The sequence below is a fragment of the Bufo gargarizans genome, chromosome 1, assembly GCF_014858855.1.
Source record: "Bufo gargarizans isolate SCDJY-AF-19 chromosome 1, ASM1485885v1, whole genome shotgun sequence".
NCBI lineage: Eukaryota > Metazoa > Chordata > Amphibia > Anura > Bufonidae > Bufo > Bufo gargarizans.
The window spans coordinates 751,852,068-751,864,526 of record NC_058080.1 but is presented as its reverse complement, the minus strand read 5'-3'; the positions used below and the strand labels follow the sequence as shown (position 1 = coordinate 751,864,526).

The 12,459-nt window shown below is 43.6% G+C and overlaps 1 protein-coding gene across 1 annotated transcript in view; it reads left to right on the top strand.

The window, feature by feature from the left end:
• LOC122925098 (oocyte zinc finger protein XlCOF6-like) overlaps window positions 1–12,459 on the top strand; it is an 818,943-nt gene that overhangs the window by 144,014 nt on the left and 662,470 nt on the right. Inside the window, exon 3 of the mRNA XM_044276609.1 lies at window positions 1,160–1,170. Within this exon, the coding sequence (XP_044132544.1) occupies window positions 1,160–1,170 (11 nt within the window). The remainder of the gene's footprint in view (window positions 1–1,159; window positions 1,171–12,459) is intronic.

The window sequence follows — 12,459 nt, the reverse complement described above, 5'->3', positions numbered from 1 at the left end:
GATGAATACTGGTTAAAGTCCAACACTACGTTACAAACATACAAACCCCAGCACTACATGTCCACGCACATCCTGATCACTCTACTCTGAACCAGTACCCCAATGTTGATAAGCTATATCCTGAACTCACAATGTTGATGGTTGTAGTGGTGCAAATGTGAACTGACCTCTATGCTTTGGTCACAATTGATGGTCTATGGGATAGATGGCACATGTGAAGTTAGCAACAATATTGCCCGATGTAGATACCTAGTATTTCCAGCACACCAGCGAATAATCGCTTAGTCTTGGAACATAAAAGGCAGTAGATTGGCTATCTATGGGTAGTTGTAGTGGTAGTAGCAGGAGCAGATGCGTAGTGGTGGCAGCTGCAGCCATATGGTACCTGCTGGCAGACAGGCAGAGGCATGATGGCAGCAGCCATGCAGAACTTGATGGTAGGCAGACAGCAAAAGTATGACAAGATGGGGCATAGACAGCAAGGACAGATCTATTCATTGGCCTCAGCCGGAGGAGTGTGAAAATCCTCCTGAATCCATGCCTGGTTACAATTTGACAAAAGCCATGTTTTGGACACTGGCAGAGGACTAATTGGTCTGTTTGCGTGTCACCATGCCCCCTGCCGTGCTAAAAAACCCTCTCTGAGATGACACTGGAGGCAGGGCAAGAAAGAGAATACTGGGAAAACTTAGGCCCCTGATCTAGTCTGCCTGTTCAGAGGTATATGGGGTCAGGGAACACCAGTATGCACCTGAGACAGGCCAGAGTCTGGGAAGGCCTGAACCTGGGCATTGAGGTCTCAGCCTGCTGATTTTCCTCAGCCTGGCGCGGCCCGTGAGGAGACTCTATCATGTTGAGGAGTCTGAACTGGCTCCTGCTGCTGCAGGTTTTGCTGCTTGTGGTGGCAGGAGGTTGTCATTTCAAGCTTGTCAATCCTCACATGGTAGAAACCTCTCAGAGATAAGTGTTCTGCATTCTGGCTGATCTGGATTCTGTTCACTACTAAAGATTCTCAACTAGGTTGAGTATTGCACCTGGAGGGCTGAAAAGTCAGTGGACTCTTTGAATCCCTTGAGAGGTCCCTCTTCTCAAACCTCAAAGAATTTAAAAGGGTTTTCCAGGATTTTTTTTTTTTTTTTACTGATGACCCATTCTCTAGATAGGTCATCAGTATCTGATTGGTAGGGGTCCGACACCCGGGAACCCCGCCGATTAGCTGTTTGTAGAGGCGCCGAAGCTCCTGTGAGTGCTGCTGCCTTTTTGCAGGTCACCAAACACAGCACCGTATATTGTATAGTGGTTGTGCTTGGTATTGCACTCAGCCTCATTCACTTGAATAGAGCTGAGCTGCACCTAGACAACATGACGCATGAACGTGTCGTTACTGGCCTAGAAAAAGCAGAGAGAAGGCCACAGCACTCACTGGAGCGCCGCTGTCTTCTCAAACAGCTGATTGGTGGGGTTCCCAGGTGTTGGACCCCCAATAATAAGATACTGATGACCTATCTTGAGTATGGGTTATCAGTAAAAAAAAAAATCGGACAACACCTTTAATGCTATAGAAGATGCTGTTTGAATCACCCCACAGATTCAGGGGAAAGCAGTCTGTGTAAGAGCAGTCACTACAAACATGATGGTACCAGATCAGAACCCCTTCTTAAGAGGAAGTGGGAAGGAGCATGTCATGGACAGAACCGAGTGATTAATCTGTCTGCTGTACTTATTTGAGGCTCCCTCAACACTTTTGCTGACCAACAGAGTCTAGCAGTTCCAGGAAAATGGTCTCTGAATCCAGAGATTATAAAGCAGATTACCAAGATGTGGGAAGTAACAGTAATTTAACTCAGGGCAAATAGGTTCAGTGCCAAGATGGAAACATTCCTTTAGTTTTATCAGGAATACAATACCTTGGCAGCTGATACCCTGTCCATTCCTTAGAGTTTCAGCCTGGCTTACATTTTTCTCCGGTTTCCTCAATACTTAGAGTTTTGATGAAAATTAGGCAAGACCAGGCCACACTACAGCCATCATACCGTTCGGGCTGAAGAGGTCAACTTGGGCAGATGAACCACGAAGGCTATTGAGACTTTCCCTAGTGCAGATGTCTAGGCCACTCAACTCTGACAAGATCTGGAAAGATTCAGTCTGACAGCCTGAAGTTTTAGAGGCCTCTATGGTACAGTCATGAAGACCTTGCCACACTTTGGGTCTCTACCAATCGGTCATGTTTCTCAGTTAAGGATGTAATTGGAGACTTACCACACTGCAGATCATGTGTGGCTAGGGCACTGAACTCTGCCAAGACCTGAGGATCATCCTCTATTACTATTTATAGGCCTCTTTGATTCAATAATGAAGACCTTGCCACACTCTTGTTTTCAGTCCATGAAAAGGGTGTTCTCAACTCATTAAAATACATCAAGGGTTTATCTGAAACTTCCCTATTGCAAATCAAGAGCATTCAGCTCTGACAGGACCTGGACAGACACTATAACAAGCTAGTGGCCTCTCAGACAAAGTCATGAGAGGCCAGGTCTCAATCCGTGTAAAAGATCAAGTGAATATATTCAGCTTAAATTCTACTCATGGAGTTGATAGTTCCAAATCACAGATTATCAGCCTCTTAGGCATCCTGCAGGAAGCATTTGGAAACCGCATAAAGTTTATGTACCTAAAAAGTAAAAATATTGTCCATTCTGCAAGTTTATCCTTGTCGCAAGAGACCTTGATGAAAAGGTTCCCGAAAGGTTTGCTAAGATGTGGCCTTCCATACTTAGATCTGTGTTAAAATAGGACTTGGCCTTAGTCCTAAAAGTTTTAAGATCATCTCCTTTTGAACCTCTCGATAAAGTCCCACATAAATATATGGCCTAAAATGTTTTTTTTCTATCTGGCCATGACCAGGTGGAAACCTAGCATTTATGCCTCCTGAGGCGAAAAGTAAACTGACGGATCCACCCACCCTGCCAATGTTGTATATTTCCAATGTCCATGTCAGAAAATCAAGAACAAATTTTTTATATGTTGTTGAAGTTTGCTAAAGATCTGGCCTTAGATTTTAAACTTTGAATGTATAAAGGTACGACCAGACCTGTTAGACATACATAAAGGTACGACTACGACCAGAACTGTTAGACATATGTGCAGTGACAACCAGGCCTATTAAAGTATATATAAAGGTACAACCAGGCCTGTTAGATATATATAAAGGTACAACCAGGCCTGTTAGACATATGTACAGTGATGACCAGGCCTGTTAGACATATATAAAAGTACGACCAAGCCTGTTAAGCATATATAAAGATATGACTAGGCATATTGCACAGTAAAATGCACACAGGACTCTCTCCTACTCTCCAGTTCAGGCATATTTCTCTACCTCCCATAAAGGACAGGTCACACTGGCCCCTCACAGTGTGTGAAGCGGGTACACACCCCTCCTGCTTAGCACACATGGACATCTCCTCACTGAGTAGGCTCACCAACCCAGGATCCGCAGAGGATCTGTCAGTATCTCTCTCTCTGGATTTCTTAGTTTATTATGTGGATGCATAAATGATTAGCACTGCTGTTAGGACTAAGGGAAAACAGATTAACATTAGAAAGTGATGCTTATTTTTTTACAGATTTAATATTACCCACAATCAGGGATTGATATATTAACCGCCTCCGGACCGCCTAACGCAGATCCGCGGTCTGGAGGCGGCAGCTCTGCGCAGAGTGACGCATATACGCGTCATCTCGCGAGAGCCGTGATTTCCTGTGAACGCGCGCACACAGGCGCGCGCGTTCACAGGATTGGAAGGTAAGAGACAGGATCTCCAGCCTGCCAGCGGCGATCGTTCGCTGGCAGGCTGGAGATGCGATTTTTTTAACCCCTAACAGGTATATTAGACCCTGTTTTGATAACAGCGTCTAATATACCTGCTACCTGGTCCTCTGGTGGTCCCTTTTGCTTGGATCGACCACCAGAGGACACAGGCAGCTCTGTAAGTAGCACCAAACACCACTACACTACACCCCCCCTGTCACTTATTAACCCCTTATGAACCCCTGATCACCCATTATCACCCCATATAGACTCCCTGATCACCCCCCTGTCATTGATCACCCCCCTGTAAGGCTCCATTCAGACGTCCGTATGATTTTTACGGATCCACGGATAGATAGATAGATCGGATCCGCAAAACACATACTGACGTATGAATGGAGCCTTACAGGGGGGTGATCAATGACTGGCGGGTGATCACCCATATAGATTCCCTGATCACCCCCCTGTCATTGATCACCCCCCTGTAAGGCTCCATTCAGACGTCCGTATGATTTTTACGGATCCACGGATACATGGATCGGATCCGCAAAACACATACGGATGTCTGAATGGAGCCTTACAGGGGGGTGATCAATGACAGGGGGGTGATCACCCATATAGACTCCCTGATCACCCCCCTGTCATTGATCACCCCCCTGTAAGGCTCCATTTAGACATTTTTTTTGGCACAAGTTAGCGGAAATAGATATTTTATTTTTATTTCATTTTTCTTACAAAGTCTCATATTCCACTAACTTGTGTCAAAAAATAAAATCTCCCATGAACTCACCATACCCCTCATGGAATCCAAATGCGTAAAATTTTTTAGACATTTATATTCCAGACTTCTTCTCACGCTTTAGGGCCCCTAAAATGCCAGGGCAGTATAAATACCCCACATGTGACCCCATTTCGGAAAGAAGACACCCCAAGGTATTTCGTGAGGGGCATATTGAGTCCATGAAAGATTGAAATTTTTGTCCCAAGTTAGCGGAAAGGGAGACTTTGTGAGAAAATACCAAAAAAAAATCAATTTCCGCTAACTTGTGCCAAAAAAATAAAAATTCTATGAACTCGCCATGCCCCTCATTGAATACATTGGGGTGTCTTCTTTCCAAAATGGGGTCACATGTGGGGTATTTATACTGCCCTGGCATTTTAGGGGCCCGAAAGCGTGAGAAGAAGTCTGGGATCCAAATGTCTAAAAATGCCCTCCTAAAAGGAATTTGGGCCGCTTTGCGCATCTAGGCTGCAAAAAAGTGTCACACATCTGGTATCGCCGTACTCAGGAGAAGTTGGGCAATGTGTTTTGGGGTGTCATTTTACATATACCCATGTTGGGTGAGATAAATATCTTGGTCAAATGCCAACTTTGTATAAAAAAATGGGAAAAGTTGTCTTTTGCCAAGATATTTCTCTCACCCAGCATGGGTATATGTAAAATGACACCCCAAAACACATTCCCCAACTTCTCCTGAGTACAGCGATACCAGATGTGTGACACTTTTTTGCCGCCTAGGTGGGCAAAGGGGCCCACATTCCAAAGAGCACCTGTAGGATTTCACCGGCCATTTTTTACAGATTTTGATTTCAAACTACTTCTTACGCATCTGGGCCCCTAAAATGCCAGGGCAGTATAACTACCCCACAAGTGACCCCATTTTGGAAATAAGACACTCCAAGGTATTTTGTGATGGGCATAGTGAGTTCATGGAAGTTTTTATTTTTTTGTCACAAGTTAGTGGAATATGAGACTTTGTAAGAAAAAATAAAAAATCATAATTTTCCGCTAACTTGTGACAAAAAATAAAAAGTTCTATGAACTCACTATGCCCATCAGTGAATACATTAGGGTGTCTACCTTCCGAAATGGGGTCATTTGTGGGGTGTTTGTACTGTCTGGGCATAGTAGAACCTCAGGAAACATGACAGGTGCTCAGAAAGTCAGAGCTGCTTCAAAAAGCGGAAATTTACATTTTTGTATTATAGTTTGTAAACGCTATAACTTCTACCCAAACCATTTTTTTTACCCAAACATTTATTTTTATCAAAGACCTGTAGAACAATAAATTTTGCGAAAAATTTATATATGGATGTCTTCTTTTTTTGCAAAATTTTACAACTGAAAGTGCTTTGATTACTGCTTTGCACACTCTTGGCATTCTCTTGATGAGCTTCAAGAGGTAGTCACCTGAAATGGTCTTCCAACAGTCTTGAAGGAGTTCCCAGAGATGCTTAGCACTTGTTGGCCCTTTTGCCTTAACTCTGCGGTCCAGCTCACCCCAAACCATCTCAATTGGGTTCAGGTCCGGTGACTGTGGAGGCCAGGTCATCTGGCGCAGCACCCCATCACTCTCCTTCATGGTCAAATAGCCCTTACACAGCCTGGAGGTGTGTTTGGGGTCATTGTCCTGTTGAAAAATAAATGATGGTCCAACTAAACGCAAACCGGATGGAATAGCATGCCGCTGCAAGATGCTGTGGTAGCCATGCTGGTTCAGTATGCCTTCAATTTTGAATAAATCCCCAACAGTGTCACCAGCAAAGCACCCCCACACCATCACACCTCCTCCTCCATGCTTCACGGTGGGAACCAGGCATGTAGAGTCCATCCGTTCACCTTTTCTGCGTCGCACAAAGACACGGTGGTTGGAACTAAAGATCTCAAATTTGGACTCATCAGACCAAAGCACAGATTTCCACTGGTCTAATGTCCATTCCTTGTGTTCTTTAGCCCAAACAAGTCTCTTCTGCTTGTTGCCTGTCCTTAACAGTGGTTTCCTAGCAGATATTCTACCATGAAGGCCTGATTCACACAGTCTCCTCTTAACAGTAGTTCTAGAGATGTGTCTGCTGCTAGAACTCTGTGTGGCATTGACCTGGTTTTTAATCTGAGCTGCTGTTAACCTGCGATTTCTGAGGCTGGTGACTCGATGAACTTATCCTCCGCAGCAGAGGTGACTCTTGGTCTTCCTTTCCTGGGGCGGTCCGCATGTGAGCCAGTTTCTTTGTAGTGCTTGATGGTTTTTGTGACGGCACTTGGGGACACTTTCAAAGTTTTCCCAATTTTTCGGACTAACTGACCTTCATTTCTTAAAATAATGATGGCCACTCGTTTTTCTTTACTTAGCTGCTTTTTTCTTGCCATAATACAAATTCAAACAGTCTATTCAGTAGGACTATCAGCTGTGTATCCACCTGACTTCTCCATAACGCAACTGATGGTCCCAACCCCATTTATAAGGCAAGAAATCCCACTTATTAAACCTGACAGAGCACACCTGTGAAGTGAAAACCACTTCATGTGACTACCTCTTGAAGCTCATCAAGAGAATGCCAAGAGTGTGCAAAGCAGTAATCAAAGCAAAAGGTGGCTACTTTGAAGAACCTAGAATATGACATATTTTCAGTTGTTTCACACTTTTTTGTTATGTTTATAATTCCACATGTGTTAATTCATAGCTTTGATGCCTTCAGTGTGAATCTACAATTTTCATAGTCATGAAAATAAAGAAAACTCTTTGAATGAGAAGGTGTGTCCCAACTTTTGGTCTGTGATGTATATAGGGAGGTGCAGCACCGTGGAGAGCTATGTGACGGGCACAAGCTAGTAGCATCAGTATAGCGGGTGGACCAATAGATGAGCCTGGCTGCAGCATTAAGGACAGACTGAAGGGTGGAGAGTTTAGTGAGGAGAAGATAGATTAGTAATGTGTTAAAAAAAGTGAAGACAAGAATGAATCAAAGCAATAAGTTTTGTCTGTTTCCACTGTGAGAAAAGGGTAGATTCTGGAGATGTTCTTGAGGTGTAGACAAGAGCATGCAAGTGATTTTATATAGGAAAGAAAAAAAAAAGATTTGGGACAAACATAAACCCAAAACAGTGAGATTCTGCCCCAGAGTTAGGATAGTACCACAGACTGAAATTGAAATATCAGGTTTAGGTGGGTTAGTAGAAGGTGGGAAATAGAGGTAGTTCAGTTTTTGAGAGATTAAGTTTCAGAGAGAGAGAGGACATGATATTAGAAACAGCTGCCAGATAATCACTGGTGTTTTGTAGAACTGCTGGAGTGATATATTGAAAACCAAATCTGCCGATAGTCTGTCCAATCAGGGGCTGTGGAGACAGAAAAGAGTAGAGGGCCTACAAATGAACCCTGAGGAAAGATATACTGAAGGAGTGACCAGAGAGATAGGAAGAAACAAAGGGAGAGCAGTGTCCTTACCCACTTCCCATCTGGGCCATTTGCCCCCTTCCTGACCTGACCTAATTTTGCAAATCTGACATATCTCACTTTATGTGGTAATAACTTTGGAACACTTTTATTTATCCAAGCCATTCAGAGATTATTTTCTCATGACACATTGTACTTCATGCTAGTCATAAATTTGAGTCAATATATTTCACCTTTTATTTATGAAAAAAGCCCAAATTTACCATAAATTTTGAAAAATTAGCAATTTTTAAAATTTCTATTTCTCAGATTTTAAAACAGAAAGTGATACCTCATAAAATATTTATTACTTAACATTCCCCATATGTCTACTTTATGTTGGCATCATTTTGGAAATGTCATTTTATTTTTTTAGGACGTTAGAAGTTTAGAAGCAATTCTTAAAATTTTTAAGAATATTGCCAAAACCCACTTTTTATGGACCAGTTCAGGTCTGAAGTCACTTTGTGGGGCCTACATAGTGGATACCCCCATAAATGACCCCATTGTAGAAACTACACCACTCAAGTTACTTAAAACCGATTTTACAAACGTTGTTAACCCTTAAGGCGTTCCACAAGAATTAAAGGAAAATGGAGATCAAATTTAAAAATTTCACTTTTTGGCAGATTTTCCATTTTAATCCAATTTTTTCTTTAACACATCGATGGTTAACAGCCAAACAAAACTAAATATTTATTACCTAGATTCTGCGGTTTACTGAAACGCCCCACATGTGGTCAGAAACTTCTGTATAGGCACACGGCAGGGCACAGAAGAAAAGGAGCACCACATGGTTTTTAGATGCCATGTCCCATTTGAAGCCTCCCTGATGCACCCTTACACTAGAAACTCCCAAGAAGTGACCCCATTTTGGAAACTAGGGGATAAGGTGCCAGTTTTATTGGTACTATTTTTGGGTACATATGATTTTTTGATCATTCATTATAACAATGGGGCAAGGTGACCAAAAAATTGATTGTTTTAGCAGTTTTTATTTATTTATTTTTACAGCGTTCACCTGAGGTTCAGTCAAGTAACATTTTTATAGAGCAGATCACGGACGTGGCGATACCTAATATGTATATTTTTTCTTATTTATTTAAGTTTTACACAATAATAGCATTTTTGAAACAAAAAAAATTATGTTTTAATGTGCCCGTGTTCTGGGAGCTATAGTTTTTTTTATTTTTTGAGCGATTTTCTTATGTAGGGGCTAATTTTCTCCTGGATGAGGTGATGGTTTTATTGGTACCATTTTGTGGGACATACGCCTTTTTGATCACTTGGTGTTGCACTTTTTGTGATGTAAGGTGACAAAAATGGCATTTTTTGACGCAGTGTTTTTTTATGGTGTTTATTGGACTGGGTCGATCATGTGATATGTGTATAGAGCCGACCGTCATGGACGCGGCAATACCAAATATGTCTATATTATTAAATTTTTTACATTTTTTACTTTTTTTTTATTCCTTACTTATGGGGAATTATATTTTTTTTACATGTGAAACCTTTTAATTAATTTTTTTAACACTTTTATTTTTATTTTACACTTTTCATCCCCCATAAGGTCATACAAGACGTCTGGGAAACATTTAACTTAACTTTTATTTTTTTTTGCACTGTTTTCTCCTGTAACTGGGGCTGACATAGCAGCTCCAGATTACAGGAGAAGTACATCCCCCAGAGAGGCTGTACAGCACTATACTGTGCTGTACAGCCTCAGTGCAGGGCTGATCGAGGTCTCTGAAAGACCTCACAGCTCCTGCACTCTCCGGTCCCAGCGGTCACATGACTGCCGGGCCGGAACAGGAAGCGCATAGTCTCTGAGAATAGTTGCCATTCTTTTTTGCTGTCAGATGACTGTTAGACACTTTGGTAATGGCAGTTTCTTTAGAGTGTAGAGGAGAGGTTAGAGACAGGTCGGTAGTTAGCAGCAGAGGTTGCGTAAAGAGATGTTTATTTTTAGTATTGGGATATAATAGGTTTAAAAGACGATGGAACGATGCCAGAAGTGAGAGGTTAAATACTGTAGTTGACTAATGACAGTGGAGGTGATTCACTACTATAGGTCTTGGGTTGAGGAAATGATAGAAGCCTGGTGACTTATACTGTTATAAGGTCAAATGAAGACAGAGAACAGGAAGTGTGGGATGGAGGGGGATCGAAGCCGGTCAGAGACTGAGAGATTATTCCCTGCTGGCTGTTTTTTTTATTTCTGAAGTAAGTGGCCAGGTCTTCAGCACAAAGATCAGTGATGGGCACATGCACTTTAGGGCTTAGAAGGGAGTGAGAAGAATTACAGAACCATTTTTGGTTATTCGAAAGTGAGGAGATAGGGGGCAGAGTTGTAAGTATTAAATATAATTTTTTTATGGAGAAAATCTGCAGATACTTGTAATTTTTTTCATAAATATTCAGCACACCTAGAGAACCACTGGAGAAAATGTATTTAGGTGTGTGCCAGGATGGTTTTGAGGGTTTGGTTGTAATGATTGGCAGCCAGATCTGCACAAGAGGGGGCTCAGTAAATAGAATATACAAAAAATGAATGAGATCTCTCAGTGGCTGATTTTTAACCTCTTAAGGACATATGACGTCATGTATAGTCATGTATAGTTTCTATCACCGCCGCTCGGCGGGCGTGATCGGAACCCGGTGCCTGCTCAAATCAGTCAATGCGCCGGGGGAGGGGGGGGGGGTCCTGTGACCCCCCCCCCGTGTCGGCGATCGCAGCAAACCGCAGGTCAATTCAGTCTCTGGGGACCCGATAACCCTGGAACAGGATGGTGATCGGTGGTGTGATAATACACCACAAATAACCATCCTGCAATCCTTAGAGGTGATGGTGACATCACATCTCAGGATCACTCTCATTGGTCGGCTGCAGGGACGGGCAGTTCAAATTACTGCAGCGCTCCTCTCCTCCTCCTTTTCAGTCCAGGAGAAGAGATCTCCAGCCAGCACTGTCGCCACTGCCCCCCTCCCCCCCACAACTTTTTTTTGGGGTGCAAGCATTTTTTTATTTCTGCGTACGCTGACTCTGGCCGGCACTCTTAGCGTCCGGCCACTGTTAGAGCATCACACACCCCACCGGTGATCAACTTCGGACGGTTGATCAGCGATTTAGAAATTTTTTGGTCAAAAAATGTTTGCCCTTTTTTTTGTTAGTTTTTTTTTCCATCTGTTAGGTTTAGGGTAAGTTCGCGAACACCAGTGCCCCCGCACACACCAAATAAAGTTTATCACGAACGCACGCACGCACACACTCCCCTTTGGCCCGCCGGATGTTCTCGGCCGAGGAGGCATACGCCCAGCTTGCCTCAGAGTCCGAGAGCCCCAGTGAGGACGAGGGTGACCCCACTTTCCTTTTGTCATCCGCGTCCTCTTCATCATCTAGCGATGATCATGAGCCCCCAAGGCGGCGAAGAAGCCGCCAGGTGGAGAAAGGGGACCGCCATGCTAGGGACCCTGTGGCCCATACTAGTACGAGCAGCTCTGGGGCTCGTACTAGTTTTCAGGCCCACCAGTTAAGTCCACCGGAGCCCCCTGCCGGTGAACTTGTCTGGTATACTCCAGAGCGATATGAGCCCATTATTCCTGATTTTGGCCAACCAGGAATCCAGATTTCCACAGTGGACTTTGTAAATCTAATGGTAGAGCAAACAAACCTGTACGCCCAACAGTTTGTTGCTCAACACCCGAGTTCATTTTTGGCTAGGCCCGTTGGCTGGACTCTGGTCATTGCAGCCGAGATGAGGACGTTTTGGGGCCTTGTGCTGCACATGGTCCTAGTCAAGAAACCTACTGTCAGGCATTACTGGAGTGGGGATGTCCTCTACCAGACCCCACTTTACAGTACAGCCATGACACGCTCCCGGTTTGAGGAAATCCGGAAATGCCTGCATTATGCAAATAATAGTCCCATATTCGAATTCGCGAAATTTCGCGAATATTCGAAAGAATATTCGTAAAATATTCGCGAATATTCGAATTCGTTATTATTTCGCATATGCGATAATTCGAATTTTCGCATCGCATAATACATATTATGAGATTCAAAATTCGCATGTGCGCTAATGAACAACTCTTTTGTGCTGTCCCGGAGCGCTGGCAACACAGGGACATTCCTTCAGTTCTATGAGGCAGTCCTCAAGGACCTGATCTTTTCTGACCGGGAAAGAGCAGGCCGGAGTACCTCGGGAACTGGAGGCGCCCGGATCGTCCCGGGCCAACACTTTCCAGGTGTGGTCCCCCATACTGGAAAGAAGGGACGGACCCAAAAAAGGTGCAGAGTCTGTCACAGGAGGGGGATACGGTAGGACACCATTACTAAGTGTGACACGTGCCCCGATCATCCGGGCCTCTGCATTATTGGTTGCTTCAGGGAGTACCACACTTCCATGAAGTACTAAATTTATGTTCCCCTTCCCC